This window comes from Diabrotica undecimpunctata, chromosome 3 (assembly GCF_040954645.1).
Source record: "Diabrotica undecimpunctata isolate CICGRU chromosome 3, icDiaUnde3, whole genome shotgun sequence".
NCBI lineage: Eukaryota > Metazoa > Arthropoda > Insecta > Coleoptera > Chrysomelidae > Diabrotica > Diabrotica undecimpunctata.
In genome coordinates, this window is record NC_092805.1 from 121,570,604 (window position 1) to 121,593,147 (window position 22,544).

Sequence of the window (22,544 nt, forward strand, 5' to 3'; positions counted from 1 at the left end):
AAGTATAGAGATCTTGAAATACAAATCAGGAGACAGTGGAGAATGGAAAGTAGCCAGACAGTACCTATTATTATATCTACTACTGGCGTTATTCTCAAAAATTTCCTAGCCAACATAAAATAGCTGGGTCTAAATGAACATCTTTATAAGGCCATCCAGAAAGCTGTACTCCTCGCGACGTCCAGATATGTACGAAAATTTTTGGGAGATACTCCAGCATAATAAGTCACCTAGGGCTCGATAACACGGAAATAGTCCCACCAGAGCTCAATTCTTTTGATACCGTAGGTATCTGGGATGAGTGAATTTTCCCCTTAGCGGGAGTGTGAGCCGTATGGCTAAATCTGGGATAATAATAAAGGCCTTTATTCATCACGTAATATTATTTAAATAATATTAATAAATATTTAAATAATTTAAATAAATTAATTATTAATTAAAAATGCTCTAGGTGAGTTTCAGATCAGGAAATGTACAGTGCTAAGCACTGACATATATCCTGTCTGTTCAGCTAACCTGGGCAAACAAATAATAAAAAATATTTAGAATTGTAACCAATTAATAGTACTAATATTTATATAAAAACGAAATCAAAATGTAAATTAAATAAATTTTATTTTAAATAAATGTAGAAAAATTTAAAAATAATTTAAATTAGCATTCAATTAATATGCGCCCTAAATGTAAGTTCTACTCACTAGAATTACGTATTACTATTTAAATGGGAATAATAGCTTCAGAACAATAATTACGTATGTTATCAAACCCTATACAATATGAAGTAATTTTTCAAAAACGAACTTTTTAAATTTGTTTTGAGTAAAATTGAGAGCAGTGGTATAATTATTCATAACATGGGCTATATGATATGTAAAGAATCGCTTGTAGTGCTGTGTACGATGATAAGGGATAGAAATGGTGTTTTTATGTCTAATGTTAATATTATGTACGTCAGTACGGAATTTTATTTTATTATAGAGATATGGTGGGGTTTTAAAAATAATAATTTTTTGGAATTGATAAGCTGAATGAAAATGTCGTCTGAGTTTCATACTTAACCAACCTGTTTCTTTAAGTTTGTAACTTATTGGTTGATTTCTACGGATACCATGTATCAAACGAAGGCAGGAATTTTGCATTTTTTGTGTACTATAACTATCACGTTCTGTAATACATGAATTATAAGTAGTATCGCAATAATTAAAGTGTGATAACACCAAGGTATCACACAGCAATTTTTTTAAGCCTTTAGTCAATATATGACGAGATTGGAATATAAATTTCAAAATTACATAACTTTTCTGCAAGCACTTGTTTATATGACCATCAAATCTTAAGTTTTGATCTATATGTAAGCCTAAGTTTTTGACAGTTGCCTTAAATTCTATCAATCAATTCAATCAATGGTGATCATATGAGCAAAATCTTTCAGAAATATTTCTCTTTGTGTCACTGGACCAAAAACTATACCTACAGATTTATTGTTATTAAGACGAAGACAATGGCTAGAAGAAAATTGAGAAACTCTTTCTAAATCCTAATTAATTGCAGCCACTGCATGTTTAAACTCATCAGGTTTAAAGGATAAGTAGATCTGAGTGTCATCAGCAAAATAGTAATTACTTCTTCTTCTTTTTATATAGACATGACTTTGTCTGTTTTTCAATATGCCTCCAGTAAGTTGTCGTTCCATCGTTTTCGTGGTCTTCCTACTGATCGTCTTCCTATTGGGGAACCGTCTCTTGACGTCTTTACTACTCTATTTGTTGTCATTCGGCTTTGATCGTTCCATTCTACTCTTCTATTTCTTACCCAGTTCTTGTTGTTCTCCACCTTGCATTCTAAGTAGTGATTCTCATCTGGGTTTTGAATGTTTTTCGCTTGTCCTTATTTCTTGCCGTAGTAGTCTTCATAGTATCAATCCGGTTCCGAGGCTGTACATTGTTTCTTTGAGCAGTATTTGTTTTTTACGATTGGTAGGTTGCTAACCTTGCCAACCACCCAGGTAGTGTTAGTGCTGATTACAGGAGAGATATTAGCAGGAAAGTTTGAAGTATATATACTAAATAATTTGGGACTCAATATAGAGCCCTGTGGTACCTCTATGTTTGCTATAAGATAGTTATATGTCTTATCATTATAATGAATAGCTTGACTTCTATTATTGAGATAACTGAATAGTATATCAGATGCCTGCTTAGACATACCAATATACTCAAACATTGAAATGAACAGAGCATGGTCAAGCATATCAAAAGCTTTGGAATAATGCACTCGTTGCCTTCTCTATTCTACATTTTACTTTTTGTGAGTGATTCCATTGTTCGTTTACTATTGTTTGAAGCTAGGTAAACTGCTTTACTCGGTCCACTGGTGTATTATGGATAAGCAGTTGGACGTCTCTAATTTTATTTTTGTTGATGACCGTAAATTTAATTTTTGATATGTAATGTTTTTAATACTTGTAGTCCAAATCGTTTACTTACTCCATTTACTTTGTTTATTAGTTGCTGTAAACTGTTTAAACTGCAAAAATAAAGGTTTCATCTGCATAGCGGATGTTGTTTAGGCGTTCTCCATTTAAAAGGATTTCATGTTCGTAATTTTCCAAGGCTTCACTAAATATTTTCTCTGAATATAGGTTAAATAATATAGGTAAAAGTATACATCCTTGTTTAACACCTCGCAGAGTCTGGATCGCTTCCGTCGGTTCATCTCCAAGATTTGTTCTTATTGTTGCTGATTTTTTACAGTATAAATTTTGTATTATACGCCGGTCTTCATCATCTATTTGGGCTTTTGTTAGAACATCCATCATTTTTCGATGTTGAACTGTGTCAAATGCTTTTTTGTAGTCCACAAAGCAGGTGTAGATATCGCAAGTAATATCTCTGCATCTTTGGAATAATACCTGTAGACTAAACAGTGCATCTCTCGTACCTACGCCTTTCATGAATCCAAACTGTGTGTCTTAGTGTCTTGTATTCTCTCTTCGCATAGCCTGTATATTCTGCGATGTATAATTTTAAGAAAAAGTTTTATTGTATGGCTCAATAGACTTATTAGCCTATATTCCCCGCACTTTTTTGCTTACTATTTTTTTGGTAACGTAAAAATTCTGAAACTAGCCAATGTTTTGGAATATTGCCTGTTTCATAGATATTATTGAAGATCTTACATAGTATTTTTAAAGATTCATTATCAAGCAGTTTAAGAAATTCAGACTGTACTCCGTCTGGGCCTGGAGCGCTTCCTCCTTTTAGTGATCTTATGGCTGCTCTTATTTCTGCCACCAGTATAGGTGGTCCTGTTTCCGTAGGTGTGGGGGACTTGTTCTCCCTCTCATCAAAACATAAAGTTCGTATGTATTTTTTTCACGTATTATTAATACTCTCTTTGTCCACGATTACCCATCCATTGTCATTAACAACTTTACTTACTCTTCTGTTTTTACATTTGCCTGTAATTTCTCTTACCCTTTTATGCACGTTGAAGTCGTATTTACGTATTTACTTTGTAAAATTTCGATTTCTTGCCATTTTTTGTCCAGTTCTTTCTGTTTGGCTTCTCTGATCTTTCTCTGTATATCTCATTGTAATGTTTTATACATAGAGTTATTGTTCTTGTTTTTCCTTTTTTCTTCCATCAGCTGCAGAATTTCTGTCGTCATCCATGTTTTATTCTTACCTTCTTCGTTATTCATAAAATTGTCTTTAATGTCGTCTATCGTTTTATTAAGGGATTCTATCTTCTCTTCTGTGCTCTCCGTTGTATTATCGATTTCTTTGAATTTTCTATATATTGTTTTGCTATTTCTTTTACTTCACTACATTTCAGTTTTCTCATGTCATGTTTTTTTACAGTTTTTCCTTGTGTTTTCTTTAAATTGGTTCTATACACTCCCACTAAAGAATTGTAGTCAGATTAAATATCAGCGCCTGGGTAAGTTTTAACACTGTTGAAACTATTTCGATATCTTTTGTTAACAAGTATATAGTCTATTCGGTTTCTTATAATAACTTCTTATCCGTTGTCTCTAGGTGATTTCCACGTATACAGGCGTCTAGGTGGTAGTTTGTAAAATGTCATGTTCAGCTGTAAAGATACTCACTTTTTCTCCTCGTTGATTTCTTTCTCCTAATTCATAAGGACCAATATGTTGCCCTTCTTTTCCGTTACCTATTTTAGCATTGAAATCTCCCATGACTATAAGGAGTTCATGTCTCGGTATATCTCTCATAAGGTTGCTTATTTGTTTGTAAAATTCTAATATTTCCTCATCACTGTAGTCTGCTGTGGGTGCATAGACTTGTATAATGTTAGTATTCATCGGTGACGTATTTATTTGTAACTTCGAACTTCGATATTATGACATTGTGAAGAAAATTCATATCCAGTTTTTTAAAAGAATTTTAATTTTACCTTTGAAACACCATAGACTACGTTGTTATTATAGATTAGAAACTGACCCTGTTAAAATTGTATACAATGTATTTAAATGATGCTTTAACTGGTTACTGAAAATTATAAAAATGTATAATAATCAACTTCTTAAAATTTGCTTTCTACGTCAATGTGCGCTTACTAATCTCCCAGAAAAATCTAATTGGGCTCTACAAATTAAAAACTTAATTCTCTTAATCAATGCTGAAGAAACCTGGGATACACTAAGCTATTCTTCTCTAAATAAAACAAAAGCGTCACTCCTAGTAAAAATAGCGGCCAGTCGATTGCGCTTAAATGCCGAAATTATTATTTTTAACTTTTTATAATAATTTTACCGTTCTCTTAGTGGAGCGACTTACAGCATCAGTCCAAATGTAATTTGCACTATTTGTAATAGTAGAGAGTTTAAGATAATCGAACATATTTTATTTAATTTTGCAATTTATGCATCAATGAAACCTGAAAGTGAAGACTGTTTATCCAATTTAAATAAGTTTGTTCTTTCTCTTGACAATTCAAAAACTGATTAGGCTAAAGCAATTTTTAATTTTATCTCGAGTGTGCTTAAACTCAGGGCATTTATAATCAATAAATGATATAGATACTCTATTTTGAATTGGAAATCTTGTTATTGTATAGTTTTGTTCTTTATTTTCTTGGAGATACGATATGTTTGGTGTTTAATTATAATACCTTTGCTATGTAACTATGTTATTAAAAGCAATAAAGTAAATAAAATATAAAAATATGAATTGTTTAAAAAAAAGATCTTAAATGGTTACCTACCTATAATCAGGTCCATTGGTGAGTTGTTCAACACGTATATAATCTTGATTATCAATTTTCTCAACATTTTGAAGTTTCAGAACTTCCTGTAATTTAACTAGACCTTCTTCGTCTTCATATAAAATAATAAAACCTATCCACTCTAGACTCTTTACTACTTCAGCAATACCTTCAGAGAAATAGAGTTTGTTATAACACTGGAGTTATAAATTAATTATATCTCATTTATATCTTACCATCGTACCTTTGGCCAGTTTGTCGGCATCTGGATAGAAATTCAAAAATACATCCGATTCGTCAAAATTAGTTTTTCTCCATGAAGTTACTATGTAGGGGATGTTCAGGCTCTTACAAGTTGATTCGATCACAGGGCTTGTGACGGACGTAGGTGGGCCGAAAACGGCGACGATACCATCATCTACTAGATTACAAACTGAAAAATACAGTATTTGGTTAACATTTTAAACTTATTCTAAGATATAATAATGTATATCTTTCTAAGATGGTAACCCTTTGGTATTAAAATACTTAGATACTTGAATGAACAAATACTACAATAAATTAGGTGCACAACTCAATTATACTAGCATGAATTTTTAATTTGGAATAAAATACCTATCGTTGCTGTCTTTAATGAAGTATTGTATGCAGGAAACCAGTATCATCCTTTTTTTCATCTCTTCAAAAGCTATTTTCTTGTGGCATATTAATGAAATTACTATTTTCGTTGGAAATAACCCACAATATAAGTTTAATATAAGTTTATTTTGACGTTTTTAAATCGTTCTCAAAATACAAACATTAATAAATTAAATAAATTTTGTTTTTTTTACTTGGTGAAAAATTCTTGTAATAATTTAATTTTATCTGACTCATTCATACTGACAATTTAGACATATTATATTAAGCATTTTAAAATAGGTGACTTTAAAATGATATTGTCAATTTTGTTGAGTTGCGTTCCTGGGAGAGTTTGGTGAGCAGTTAATAATTCAATTATAGAGGTTTGGAAGAATCGTTAAACAGTCAAGACGCTGTGAGTGTCGGCGTTAAAAACCGGCAAATTTGTTGAAAAAAGTGAATTATACTTAATGTAATGTGTCAATTTTGAACGAGTAATCACTGTTTTATTTTCCATGCCGTCTCTCATCTGAGATATTTGTAAAACAGCGTTTAAAACAACTTTGAAGGATAACCACATGTTTCCATTTAGCCCAGCAGCTTCCATCCTCGTTTTGTTTGTCCCTAGTTGTCATCCCAGGCTTTTTCGCAGTTTGGAGATGAATTTGTTCGTGTGGCAGAGAGTGTAAGTCCAGTTACCACCCCCAGAAATTTTAGTAAGTCCAGTTTCTAACCCCAGAAATTTTAGTGAAATCCAGGTAACTTTTGTATTTGTTTTTTAAAGGAAAAATAAACATTTTCTAATAATAATTGTTTTCATAACAATTTAAGAAATTGTAATAATTAAAATTGTAGATGCTAGGATGTGGTCTTGATCTAGCTGTTATATTAGTTGTTCTGTTTTAAAATTTAATATTGACATCTGACAGCTAGCTTTACTTTTTTGACATTTGGTAAATACCTAATCATAATAGAGATGTTGTTTTTGTTTGTTTTTATTTAAAAGGTTAACCTCTATGCATAGTTTCACTTAAAAAGATATTTCTTCATTTGTAATAATTTATTTCTGCTACAAATTAACGCCCAGTAACAATTGTAAATTCTTGTAGTATCTCCAACTTCTAGAGTTTGTAAACGGATAGGACATAGAAAGTGTTTTTCTTTGTTATTTTGGTATTTATCTTTGTCAATATTAATATAGTATTTTTGTACCATTTACTTTTGTAACTATTTGTGGTGAGAGCGATAAATATTTAATTTTTTCCCTAAACAAATTTGTTTATTTCTTTTGTTAAAAAAAGTTTCTAACCCCTTTTTGTGTTTTAGTAAGAAAGAACCTTTTCTTTCATCCAGCAAGAATATTCTTCAAAGCGGCGTCCTTATTTTAAATAGCTTGGGAACCTTCTTGTGTTTTGTTTGTCCAGGAGACTTATGTAAGTACCTCTTTATTTCATTTTGGTAGTTACCCCATTTCAGTCCCCTTGTTGTTCACTTATCCACTACTCAGTTCTCCAAATAAACCCTGAGTGTTCGTTTCCCCAAGTTTCGATTTATTTTGCTTGCTCTATCTCTACCCCAGTAATTTCTGTCCCCAATTTCCAACACCTTTTAGTAATACCCTGTATGGTAGGCAAAATATTCGTTACAATATTGGTAAATAGATCCTACTGCACTCTGCCGAAGAATTTGCGACGCAATTGGTCTCATTTAGCATAATTAGAGCTGATTCTTTGATTTTTCTCTTTTTGCCATGTGTTTCTTTCAGGATTATAATTGAATCTTTCCATTGAACCGTATGTTCATTTTCCCAAGCATGTTTACATATTTGAGATCTACCAAATTCTCTATTTTTAATATAAGATTAATGTTTACCTATTCTAACATTAAATGGTCTTGATGTTTCACCTAAATAAAAATGATAGTGAAGATAGCTTAGGGTCTTTATTTTGACTACAAAGAATTTGAAATTGGTCATTAAAATAATGATTATGATCTAGAAGGTGAAGTGCGTACGTAGATCTGTCTTTACATTATTGAAAGCCCTTTTGCGTTCTGCTGTACGTTTTTTAAAAATTCTGCCAGTTTGACCGATGTTTGACCGAAGTTTTTGGGAAGTTACCACATGTAAATCTGTATACACCACTGTGTAAGTGAATTTGCTTTTGGGTCTTGTTATTCTTTATATATTTAATTAAGTTATTGATTGTTGTGAAAGCTGGTATTATTCCTTTATTTTTTATGTTTGGCGTTTGGTGTTTGGCTATTTTTATTGATATGTGGCCTGTATTTGTAGTCAACCAAAAGATAATGGGTTTTTTCCCTGGTGGTAGAAAGATTAATTTTAAGGCTTGCTTATTCAGTTTTTGGATTAAAATTTTGTTTACTGTTTGTTCGTTGTACGCATTGTTTACTGCTTTTTGCTGAATGATATTTAATTTTATCACAAAGTTATTTTTTACACGGGGATTTCTGTTAATCTATGTAACATCCTATGGTATTTAATTTATGTTCTCGGTCCTTAATAAGCTCGGTATTGATACCATCAGTATCAATAAGCAGTTTTTTTTAAATTTTTTTTTTCATTTTATTGATTGCTATTTGTATTGCTTGTCAAATTTAACGTGATACTTGGCTGATTTGAAATTAAGCTCCACCCACGATGCGCATTCGACCACAACATAATAATTCGTCCTTATTATTTCTTGGCCCTTCGAAGTGCAAGGTACTTGTATAGTCTGCGACAAAGTTTTTTTTATTTTACTCATGTTTAAAGTTACTGTGTGTTGAAGAAATATCGTATTACAATAGATTTGACTTTTTAAATAATTATTGTTAAGTATTTCAAATTATAAACATGGATTTTCTTTCAAAATTAGAAGGCAAAGTCTTGTCTGGACAAACGAGGTAGGTAATAGCAAATGTAATTATTTTTATGCAGAGAGAAGCGATGCAAAATCCGCATGTTAAAGATTTTAGAAAAGTTCAAGAGAGTACTTCTTTAGCAACGGGAGTAAGTATAGTCACTATAAAACGGATCTCTCGTGAAATGAAGAATATAGAAGAAGCTGCTAATCATTTTTGACGCCTAACAAAAGAATGAAATCTGCCCCAACTGCCCCAAATCCAACTTGGGCAATTTTGACAAAGGTTTACTTCGGCGTATAATAAGAAATTATTATGTCACGGAAAAACAAGTTCCTACATTGCGACATATAACAAAAAAAATTAATGAAGACAATATTTATACAGGGTCGCATGAAACTTGGAGAAAAGTGATGAGAGATATGGGATTTCGATGGAAGAAGGCGAAGAATAACAGGAAAATCCTAATGGAAAAACCCGATATACAACGGCTCCGGAGAAAGTTTCTCAGAGATATTAAACAATATAGGGAAGAAAATCGGCCCATAATTTACATGGATGAAACTTATATTCATTTCTCTCATACCCATGACAGATACTGAGGAGACAATACCACCGAAGGTTTGCACAAGCCAGTGTCCAAAGATTATTGTTCACGCCGGCGGCCAAATGGGGTTCATAAAAAACGCATGTTTGGCATTTAAATCTGGTACCGAAACACCTTTCTGAAGGACGCGTAAACTGAGCATTGAGGTCACGTACCGACAGACGTGGGCGGATGGACAGGCCTTTTGGGCACCCAGTCGCCGAGGAAAACAAAATTCATTTTGCCAATTCGACGACTGAGTGACCGAACACACGAGTTTGGACAGCGAGACATCGACCCAGGTCGATGGCCCACTGTCTGGACAACACATTTAGGGGGCATAAGTCCCAAGTAGTCATTCAGTTGTTAGTCATCCAAAGGGAGAAAAGCTCTTCTAGCTACCCCTAAAATTAGGTGGCTTAACCACATACGGAAGATGTTCTATTAAACAGCGTCTCCAAAGTAAAAAATGAGTACAGTCTCCTCTTTCGTTATGTGTTGCGAGGGGGAGGGGTGGAAGGATAGCTTGTGGGTCAGATAGGTACCACTCAAAGGGAGTGTGACCGCTTTGATCTTCAGACATGTGGGTCCCACTATTCCATTGGAACACACATATCTCTGTGGGAGCTGGGTTGTACGCTTGTGTGTGTGTGTGTGTGTGTGTGTGTGTGTGTGTGTTTATTTAAACTAAAAATTATTCTTAGGCTATTTTCTTGTGGCATATTAATGTAATTTACTATTTTTATTGGGAATAAGCCACAATTTTAATTTAAAATAAGTTTATTTTGAAGTTTCGAGTTCCACTTTGGAAATCGTTAACTCAAAATACGAAATACCAATAAATTAAACAAATTTTGTTTTTGTTACTTGGTAAAAAAAATCTTCTAATAATTTTATTTTATCTGACTTATTCATATTGACAACTCAGTCACTATTTGAGATATATTTTATTCGATATATTTCTACAAAATCTCCTTACAAAAATAAAATATTCGGGAAAGTTAATGAAGTTATACAGTTTAGTACCTAAATACCGGATGTTGACAGCCATCCCAACGGGGCTGATATTATTCTATTGTAAAGAAATAAACAACAGATTAAAATATTTATGACTTACTAAAATTTAGAACTACTGTTCTTTTATTCTTATACAGTTTACTGTAACGCAAATGTAAAGCTTTCATCTCTGCCAATATTCCTCTTATAAAATTACAGAACGAGACATTTATAGAAGTGTTCGAAAAAATTCGGTCAATATTAATGAGTCAAATAAAATATAATTATTAGAAGAATTTTTTTACCAAGTAACAAAAACAAAATATTTTGTATTTTGAGAAAAATTTCCGAAGCAAAAATTAAAACGTCAAAATAACATACAATATAGACATATCATAGAAGTTCCATTAATAAATAAGGTCACTCTCTGTAAACTTGTAGTATGGAGGGTACCAACGAGGCGAAGACACCGAGCGCATTATGTATCTCTTTTCCTCCGAATGTGTTCTCACTTAATTTTCTACGCAAGTGGACAAATTTGTCAAGTATCACCTTAAATTTGACAAGCTGTACTACTTCACTAGGTATATCTTCTGTCTGTATCTTCTTTACCATCTATATTATTTTGGTATTATTCTTTGGTGTATATCTCCGTGTCATTGTACATATTATTGAAGTGTTCTGTCGAGGTTTCAAGTTTTGTAATGTTTGTTTGTATTCTTCTTCTTAGCATATTCCATACCATCTTTTGACCTACATAAATGTGGTGCTCCATTTCTACTGAGAATCTTGAGAATTTTTACTTTAGCTTCTTTACCTCACAATTCACTCTTCTTTGTAAATTTCGTTTTCTTCCGTTTAATCTATTTTATCGATTATAAAAATTATATCTTTCAAAAATATATTTATGATTTTTGAATCACCCAATTTTATCTCAAAAGAATGTATTTTGGTTAAACTTACCGACTTTTGAAGTATCAAATATATCAGTCTTGGAAACGGTTTGTATATTAGCAGCAAGATATATCGGCGAATGTTTTTCGATGATATTAGTTCTGATAATTGTGTCATTCAATGGATATTCAGCTTCATTTGGCATCTCATTAAAGATTATTCCTAAAACACATCTTATCTTATATCTACTAAATAATCAAATAAATATATTTCTTTGTTTAAAATTAAAAAAATAGTTATTAAAATCATAATAAGTGAGGGTCCACTAATTTCTTTTTAAAGAAAAAACGGGTGTGGCAGTCCAGTGGGACTGCCGGTGGAAGTTACACTTCTATACACGCATTCGCCGTTACAAATTTATTTGGGAGTCAATCTGCACAATCATTACATATGTAATTCTATAGGTAAGACATATCAGAAAGAGAAACAGAATTAATAACAACTTACTAACAATGAAGGATTGAATCAATATTTTGATGAAAATGTATATTTTTATTTTCATATATGTATGAAAGGAGTTGAATGCAATTTTTTTTACACATACTCTGCAGTAAAATTCATTGTTTATTTTGTTATTAATATAATAATACAATTGTATTTTCATCTTGTTCAGCATTTGTGTTTGGGCATAAAATGTTATGAGTATTATTGTAGATATGCTTTTCTCGATTTGAACTGTCTTTTAGCAAAGCAAGTTCCATATACGAGCTAGGCTTTTGCTTATATTTAGTACAAGTTTGTTTTTCGTTGTTAGAAAAGTTTTCTAATTTTATTTTAGAAAACGGTAAAATTATATTTAAAATATCAAAATTTAGACCTAAAATAATGCAATATAAATTAAACTGCCATATTAATAAGTATTTAAAAATGACAATAATATACATAAAAAAAATACACTACAATACAGTGCAACATAATTCCATATAATAATACAATACAAATTAAAATGCAATATCCATAAGTATTTAAAAATGACAATAATGTAATAACAACAAAAAAGTCCTACCCGACTGGGAATAGAACCCCGGTCTCCCGCGTGACAGGCGGGGATACTGACTACTACACTACCGAGGACATAACACACATGTATTTCAAAATTGACAGTTCTGGATCATACAGTGATTTATTGAGATTATTATTTTGAAATACAAAACAATAATATAATTATGAACATTTAATAAATAATACAAAATATATCACATAAATAATAATATTAAATAATATTAAATTAAATTAAATATTTTATTATATGTATAATATTATATGTATATATATCTTTATATAATATATTTATATAATATTAAATTATATATACAAAAGGAACATTTTTATATTTGAGAGAGGAAGAGAGAGAAAATATATCTTCTGTCTCTCTCTTACTCATTATCTTACATATGTAATGGTTTCACAGATTCACTCCCATACAAATTTCCAACGTGGAGCGCGCGTATAGAAGTATAACTTCAAAAAAAAATAATAATATTATGCCGATTTTGCTAGAAACCGCTTCAGCAGAAGTGTTTGCGAGAATAACTTCCTAATTTAATACACCAAAGTTTATTACGTTGTTTAACATATAAAAAATCATCAAATTATCTTTTACAATACAACTTCCTCATATTTAACTAAGAAACATAAAGTCAAAAGACTTCCCATCAATGGTGATTTAAGTATATATAGCCATCCATTGGCCAACTAGCCAACCATTAGCCAGAAAAAAAACGCTATTTTCTTGATTGTGGTTTTACGAGGTGATGGTCTTTGGCGAGATGATCTTTTTCAGGTTTTCAGACTTTATTTAACGCTATGGAGATACTCATCTACAAGTATACAAAGTACATCTGCGACGTTGAATAGAATAGAAATTCATAGAGGAGAAGCATTTGAAGCAGACGTTATTGGTATAGTGCGGGTAGCTTACCCAGAAAAAAATAGCGATTGACACGTTTATTAATTGTTTGAGAAAAAGCGAATTACTGAAATCATTACGACTAACAAAATCAGAACTATTAGATGATACACTTATTATTGCTTTGGAATACGGAATCGCTAGTTAAATTTTATGAGGATATCAAATTAGAAAACTAGAGAAGAAGGCGAACACAATCACTGTTCGAAATTTTCATAAAATTATTCACTAAAATTACGTAATTGCACCTGTGGTATATTCAGCTGCTAATTCCAGAGAAGTACACATACCCTTCTTATTGTAAATGGCTAAAATGGGATCAGGTACAATAAACGGGGAAAGTCCATTATCAGCTCCAATATGACGTCAGTATATCGGTAATGAAACCAACAGTGATGCATTGGTTAGTGATCAGTATGGTAACTACAAAATATTAATTGCTGAGATTTCCTACAAGTTTATAGTGGTTTGCCCTTTGAAATATACTAGATGTTAAAAATAGATGTTAAGCTCGATGGTGAAAAGTTCCCCTGTCATAAAGAAGAAAAAAAAATGGTAAGATTATTCCAGTAACCAGACTTGTTGGATGCTATAGAGAAGGTAGTCGAAGACGTAAATTATAAAGCGCTTTTAACAGCAAAAGCTTTGGTGAGAATTCGAGATGTCGCTCATGTCAGAATCAAGAAAATTGCTATCAAACTAAGTAAAAGAACTTTGGTAGGACAGTGTGTTCCTGTAGCTTTCATTTGTTCTGTAACTACAACTTACGAGCTTTTGATATAAAAGTAAAAGTATTCGAAATATATTGTCATGATCATTAATATATGCTAAGATCTTAACCATAAACAGATCCAAAATACTCATGTATTTAAGGACTAGTGTATCATATCTTCTGACCTAATTTAAGTTCTTATTACTCAACACTAGATAGTAGCATTTTTCATTACATCAGTAAAAATGCGTACGTTTTTATTTAACGGAAACCCATGTCTCTAATTATGGGTCATCCAAATGCTTAACGAAATGGGAACATACTCGGAGAAAAATTACACAAGCGCCAAATAGCCGTAGAATTGGGAAATTTCATCTTTATGTTGAGCTCAACAATTTTCCTACTATGTTATTCCTAATACATGTTTAATGCATCTTTTTCAGGCAGAGCGATATGCAAGTAATCTACCAAATTAATGTGAATTCTAGATAATTCTGCATGTGAATTTTTTACTGGATTATCCTTTTTTTCAGCTATTTTATGTCCTATTTAATTGAAATAGAAGCGTATCGATTATTTTTGTTTGAGTTTGATGTTTATTCGTAAGATCTTATTAGTTATATTAGATACTCATGTATTTAAGGACTAGTGTATCATATCTTCTGACCTAATTTAAGTTCTTATTACTCAATACTAGAGAGTAACAATTTTCATTCCATCAGTAAAAATGCGTACGTTTTAATTTAACGGAAACGCATGTCTCTAATTATGGGTCATCCAAATGCTTAACGAAATGGGAACATACTCGGAAAAAAATTACACAAGCGCCAAATAGCTGTAGAATTGGGAAATTTCATCTTTATGTTGAGCTCAACAATTTTCCTACTATGTTATTCCTAATAAATGTTTAATGCATCTTTTCAGGCAGAGCGATATGCAAGTAATCTACCAAATTAATATGAATTCTAGATAATTCTGCACGTGAATTTTTTACTGGATTATCCTTTTTTTCAGCTATTTTATGTCCTATTTAATTGAAATAGAAGCATATCGATTATTTTTGTTTGAGTTTTATGTTTATTCGTAAGATCTTATTAGTTTATTAATAAATTGTGTAAATAAACAATTTATTAATAAATAATGAGTCAAATGTAACAGTTTATGAGTTTTCAAAATAAATATTTTAGGAAAGATACGTAAATCAAAACCAGGTTTACTTAAAATTATGAAAACTATTAATAGATAAATAAAAAATAGTGTACCTTAGTGCCAAACTATATCAAAGCAGCCTGCACTATTATGAATGTTTTCAAAGGTTATTTTTGTTCTGTAAAGATGTCAATGTACATGCTAGCGCGGTCTCCCGCTGGAAATTTCTTTTAGAGCCCGTATTTATAGTTGATTTTTAATAGTTCAAGACGCTATTGCACTGATGCAAATTCAAATATAATTTAATAAAAATGGTATCTAATAGGAAAATACACAGTGTTTAATTAGACAGTTGTAAATAATTTAACAGCGAAATTTTTTAGAATAAAACAGTGAGACATTAGGTATTAATTATAAAATACATATATTTACAAATAATTATCTTTAAGTAGTCAAACAAGAGGCATGGATTTGAATAAAAAAAGATTTAGCGAGAATTTTATTTTAAAATCGTATACTTTTAGGCTATTGATTATGTACTAAAGGGGTGCGTTTTTGAGAAAGGGGTGAATTAGTCCCTATGCACTAATTTAATTGGGTGAATTTAATGCAGTTTTACTACATTAAAATATTAAAATTTAGTAGGGGTTAAATTGGGTTCTACATATTATCTGTTTTATTAGTACTTTTTTTGCTTTCAGAAATTGAACAACGCTTATAGCAGTATAATATACTTTAAGAAATATCTGTTGATACTTTCGTGACGCCCATACATTCATTAGAACAACTTCCTGACTTTATTATTCATATTCTCATCAACTTATACATTTTTATTTATTTTCCACATTTATTCTTATTTAATTGTCTCGTTAAGGACATGCAAATTGGCCGAATTTTTCCTTGAGTATAAAGTGGTCATTCTCCGACATAGCTTCTTAGCCAACCATCAATTTTGTTTCATTTCTATATTATATTCAGAGTATGTCAAATACACATTTTTGTTTGAGTATCTCTATTAACGACTTACGATACACAGATAAGACGGTTCTAAAGTAAGGAGCCTCAATATCTATTACCAATTAGTGACAGAATGCACGAGTATGGGCTGGAGTTAAACATTGAAAGAAAACAAGAACAAGAAAATTGAAGACAAAATATTTAGAAGAAGACGTAAAAAAACGGGTGTGGCAGTCCAGTGGGACTGCCGGTAGAAGTTATACTTCTATACACGCGTTCGCCGTTAAAAATTTATATAGGAGTCAATCTGCAAAATCATTACATATGTAATGCTATAGGTAAGGGAGAGCAGAAAGAGAAAAAGAATTAGTTATATAGGTATATAGTGCATCGTTTGCTGTATATAAACATTTGACCTGTAATAGGAGTATAGTAAATGAAGGATTTTATCAATATTTTAATGAAAATATATATTTTTATTTTTATATATGTATAAAAGGAGTTGAATGCAAAAAAAAAATTACACATACTCTGCAGTAAAATTCATTGTTTATTTTGTTATTAATATAAAAATTACAATACAATAAATACACTGCAACATAATTCAATATAATATTACAATATAAATTAAAATGTAATATTCATAAGTATTTAAAACTGCCAATATACATAACTTACTTTACGAAGATAAAAATAAAAAACCAACAACTCGGATTGTGTTGTAAATTTTCATTTTATTTTAAAATGTATGTTTTTTGCGTATATTACATATATTTAATAAGATTAACGTGAGGTTTTTAAATATTTCAAAAGTAAAAAAGGAAATTCATAATTGGGATTCGAACTCACAACCACCAGCGTATGAACCAAACACGTAAGGGATTTGCCAATTAGACATGAAACTAAGGGATTTCAAAATTGACAGTTCTCGGTAAACAGTGATTATTTTGAAATACAAAAGCCTAAAATAAATAAACGTTTAATTTTAAATAATACAAAACATATCACATAAATTATAATATTAATACATATTATATTATATATAATATTATATATATATATATATATATATATATATATATATATATACAATATTATATATATAATATATATAATATTAAATATATATATATACAAAAGGAACATTTTTATTCTCGAGAGAGGAAGAGAGACAAAATATATCTTCTGTCTCTCTCTTACTCGTTATCTTACATATGTAATGGTTTCACAGATTCACTCTCATGCAAATTTCCAACGCCGACCGTGCGTATAGAAGTATAACTTCAAAAATATCGTATGTCAAAAACGTAAGATAGCGCTCTATATAAAAAACCGAAACTCTGTTTCGGTTATCAGTTTCGGTTATCGGAGTATCAGTTAATCATGTGAATATCGCCATTTGATAGGGCTCTAAGATGGAGTATACAAAAAGAAGAAGAAAAAAAAATAATTGAAAAAACCTTCTTGAAAGCGACCACAAAGATAGAGATATACCTAACTAGTTTAAAAGATCAACAAGTACTACAAAAAAATATACGATGTCCTTTTGGATGTTCTTTTTTCTTTAGCACTACTTTCTGATAATTTTTCAAACAACAGATATATTTTAATTATATCGTATTTTGCCATAATAGTCCAGTCGTCAGACAGTTGACCACTAAAACTCATGCGAACAAGCTGAATGTTACCGAGAATATGTATTTTGGGATCCCACAAGATGCAAAAAAGTTTACCACTTTTACCCAATTTTATTAGCACTTTTGATGTAGAATGAACCGTTCTCTCAGAAACAACGCTTGAAGCGACCGTCTGTTTTGAATGTCAGTTACGCCTGCAAAATCAATGTTCAATAAAATTTCTCAGCTCGACGGTAAAAATTCGATATCTTTTGATCCAAGTGTCCTATCGACAAAAATCAAGATGCGTTTTAAAGGTAAAGAGTGCAGTTTTTGTATACAGTTTTTGTATTTTACCGCAAATAGACTCAGTTGCTATAAAGGTGTTAAATAAATAAATGTGGCGCGATTTTTGTCATTTTTCACGATTCTCGTAAGGTCAATAAAATTGATTTCTTTCATGGACTAGTCGTAGTAAAATTTCAACTTTTGGAGATCAATATTTAAAAACTATGACATGAAATTTCAATTTTGAGTTGTGGCAACAAGTGAGGCATTTGAAATATGAATAAAAAACGCAGAATTTAATTTTTCACATTACAAACGATTGCACGTCACAGGAAATGTCTTCCAGAAGACGGTTTTGGATGTAGTTTATAGCAGAAGTTTGGTTTTTTGAAGAACGTACTAGTTTATTTGAAAAAAAAGTTTTAAACGTTTTAGATCGTTTGTTATGTGAAAGTTTAAATCCAGCGTTTTTTAAGCATATTTTAAATGCCTCACATTTGTTGCCAAAACGTAAAACTAAAAGTTCATGCTGTAGATTTTGAAGGTTAGGCTCTAGTTATCGAAATATGTTAGTGGCTAGTCAATGAAAGGAATAGATTGTATAGACATTAAGACAATATATATATTGTATTGACTTATTTGCAAAATACAAAAATTGCATACGAAAGCTGAACTCCTTACCTTTAAAACGCATCTTGATTTTTGTCGATAGGACACTTGAATCAAAAGATATTGAATTTTTACCATCGAGCTGGTACAAATTTTATTGAACATTGATTTCGCGTGCGTAACTGACATTCAAAATCGACTGTCGTTTCAAGCGATGTTTGTGAGAGAACGGTTCATTTTACATAAAAAATTTTAAGAATCATTTTTGTTTAAAATTATCTCAGCTACATTTTTTTTTCAAAACATTTTTTTCTACCCCATACAGATTCTTGGTAAATTGATTTTTTTGCGTTTTTACTCCCCTACGAGGGGGGTTTTAGGGGGAAGCCCAGGGATGAAAGTGGTAAACTGTTTTGCATCTTTTTTTTGTCCCAAAATTAATAATTTCGGCAAAATTCAACTTGTTCGTATGATTTTTAGAGGTTCAGCGGTATTTTCGTCTCTGACGACTGGAGTATAAACCCGATCATCTAAAGCTAATTGACGTCTTGTTTGTTTTTATTCACGATCTTCAATTAACGTACATCAATATTGTGATGATTTATTTTTAAAATACCTTGGATGCACAAATGCATGTAATGCAAATATAATTAAATGAGTTATCATTAATACAACAAGAAAAATATATTCTTCTGTTAAATAGGTGGCGAGTTCGACTAATTCGTAAAATTCAATGTGTCACAATTAACTCTATATTCTATATTGCATGAATTTTAAATATGAGCATTAAAAATCATTTCTTGTTTTGACATAGGTTTATTGAAAAATAAAAAAAATCTTCTGGACTAATTTTTGAGTTACCTCCTTTTTGGAAAATATGGCAACAAATACTGTACTGAAGGCAACATCATGCAATAAAACTAGGTAATAATATATTAAAAATTCAACACGTGAAAATTTAATTCTGTATGAAAATTCTTAAAACAATAATTAAAATTTTTTTGAAGAACATTTTTGGCATTTAACTTGGGAGTTCCTTTACAATTAGGATATTTACATCTTCCTTTTTGTTTAAAATATATGGGCCAATGACCCATTTGATGTTTTTTAGCTTCTTCGCAAGGAATGGGTGCTGCTGCATAGTATTTCCTTTTTTTTCGTATTCCGTGGACACATTGGAACCAGATGGACGCCCTCTTTCAGAATTTACTTTATTTTCAAACAAAGGTTTGTAAAATTTTGCTTTGAACTCTAGTATAGAATACAACAAACCGGCATATCTGTTTCGTGGACCTTAAGAAGCCATTTGACTGCGTCAAATTAAAGGACGTTATCCACTTATTGTACGCAAGAGAGGTACCCCTAGGAATAATCAAAACAACCTAAAATATTTACCAAAACAACACAATAAAAACAAAAGTGGAAAAAGAACTAACCGACCCTATTGAAGCTGGAAATAAGATAAGACAGGGAGATTCTCTGAGTCCTCTATTGTTTATATAAACTATAATGTGAATAATAAAAAAAGTAAGAACCATAAAAGAATACCAAATGGGAGAAAAACAACTTAAAAGAATCTGCTATGCAGACGACGTAATACTACTATCTCAAAGTGAAGACGATTTACAACGTATGCTGCACCAATTTAATATAGCCGCCAGAAAATTGAACATGTTAATTTCCCCGAAAAAGACAAAATGTGTGGTTACAACAGCAAGTTTACTAAGATGTAAATTGGAGTTGGAAGGTCAGTTAATAGAACAAGTGAAATAGAACATAAGTGAAAGATTAAGTGAATAGAGCAGAGACGCAGGTTGCCCTGAATGAAACGATAGGGAGAAATAAAAATATCGGGAAAGAAATGAAAGACAGAATTTACAAAACAGTCATCAGACCAATAATGATATACACGGCACAATTACGACGTGACACAGAGGGTTAGATGTTAGAAACAACAGAGATGAATACACTTAGAAAAATTGATGGTAAAACAGTATTGGACATACCTAGAAGTACAGATATCCGACGTAGATGCAAGCTGAAGAACATCAAGGACTGGGTAAGAAATAGAAGAGTAGAATGAAATGATCATACAAGTCGAATGACAACAAATAAAGTAGTAGTAGTAGTAATAAAGACGGCAAGAAGCGGTTCCTTAATAGAAAGACGATCAGTAAGAAGATGACGAAAACGATGGAATGACAACTTACTGGAGGAACATTGAAAAATAGAAGAAGTCATATCTACATAAAAAGAAGAACAACAAGAACTTTTATGCTGTATCTAGTAAAAACTGTTGGCAACATAGGCAAACTATTAAAACAACTAACAAATATCAAGATATCTTGTAAATATGTTCGATATCCTTCTCTTCTACCGAATCCACCCGGAGTGTTAATTGAAATAAAAATTACTATGCATGTAAATAATCAAGGCGACTCGTTATATTCGTATATTGAGTTTTACAGATATACAGGTCAGAATTTTCTAAGATGAGGTATATTAGATAATAACTAATCAGTATTATTATGTTACATCAGAATTATAAATTCTTAAAATTATTGTCAAAGACATTCGTTCAAAAAGGAAAAATATTAAGTAAAAGAACATAATATGGAAAACAATTTAACCTATTATTATGCTGTAGAAACATCACAAATGGAGCAAGAAAAAGAATCTGTAAAATCATAGATATTGAAGATATTAATACAAAATAACATAAGAAAATAAAATACAATACGATAAATTTGAGTAACTAAACAAACCAAAACAAGAAACAAAACATATGCAGAATAAATAGATACGATTGTTTTTATTCCTCTTATAGAATAAATTTGAAAAGAAAATAAATACTGAAAACTCATATAACTGATATTTAGAGAGAAATGTTTTAGACATTATATATTAGAAAATCTTAAATTGTTTATTGTTTAATCCTTAGTTGCTTTATTTATTTATTTTTACAAAAACTTTTATAGAATTTATGCCTGGTGCATGCTCATAAAAATACAACAGTATCCGCCAAAATTGTATATCTTGTCTATCGGACTTACACTTAAAAATAAATAAAAGCTCACCTAATGTGTAAGTTTCCCTTTGGCTACACAAACTAAAATTAACACTTATTAGCAGCAGAAACAAATAATAAAATTTTATCAACATCGTTTCTAGAAATATTTTGATTAGGAGATAAAATTGAGAAATAATTACATTTCTAGCATAACACGATGTCGTCTGCTGTCTGTAGGGACTTATACACAAAATGTGTCAAATGTCCGTGTGGTTTCCTAGTTGGTGGATTGCCAGCGCGTCTAACTTTTATTTATAAATTACTGGAGGTAGGTAGGTATGTGCCTACTAGTTCGCATGAATTAGAATCTCATAATTTACAAGAAAGCAGACATTTCTACACTAAGAAACTGCACATAACTCGCTTAAGCTTGCATTAAAATGATAAGATAGAATAATAGGTAAGAAAGAAACTATTTTAGGATAGTTTTGGAACCTAAAATTAATGAAGAGAGCTAAGGGCTTTAAACATCTAAAACAGTGTAATTAATACACATAAACAGAAAAATTTGCAAAATATACAAAGACTAGCTTGCGTAGGAATCACGGGTGCAATGTGATCGCTATCATACTTTGAGTTATTGCTAGATGTTCCTCCACTATAAACGATTCAATAAAGATATCAATAACCCTCGTAAATACAATGGCTGCTTTTTTAAACTCTACTGGTTTAACCAGGCAGCCATTGGTACAATAAGCACTCCTAAATATGATTTTTTAAATTTTAAAAGGGTTTATTCGCTACAACAAATGCTTTGGACTTTTAATGTGTCTTTTAATGTGTTTTGTGTTGGCCATTACTTTTCCAGGAGTTATTTATAACCTCATATAAGACGAAGCTCTGATTGCATGTCACATGCTGAAAGTATTTAGCTGATTTTAATAAAAATTTTACACACTCCCAAGTTTTTGAAAACATACACTTGTTGCCTTTTATTGATTCAATGATTATTCATTAGCCTTTTCATATTCAAATTCGTTCCA

The 22,544-nt window shown here is 31.0% G+C and overlaps 1 protein-coding gene across 1 annotated transcript in view; it reads right to left on the bottom strand.

The window, feature by feature from the left end:
- The window catches only part of LOC140437333 (glutamate receptor ionotropic, kainate 2-like), an 83,451-nt gene extending 61,688 nt beyond the window's left edge, over nucleotides 1–21,763 (bottom strand). The window contains exons 1-4 of the mRNA XM_072526807.1: nucleotides 21,569–21,763; nucleotides 11,261–11,413; nucleotides 5,477–5,665; nucleotides 5,233–5,401 (exon numbers count right to left, since the gene is read on the bottom strand). Of these exons, the coding sequence (XP_072382908.1) occupies nucleotides 5,233–5,401; nucleotides 5,477–5,665; nucleotides 11,261–11,413; nucleotides 21,569–21,653 (596 nt within the window). The 5' untranslated portion in view covers nucleotides 21,654–21,763. The remainder of the gene's footprint in view (nucleotides 1–5,232; nucleotides 5,402–5,476; nucleotides 5,666–11,260; nucleotides 11,414–21,568) is intronic.
- Nucleotides 21,764–22,544: the final 781 nt, after the last annotated feature.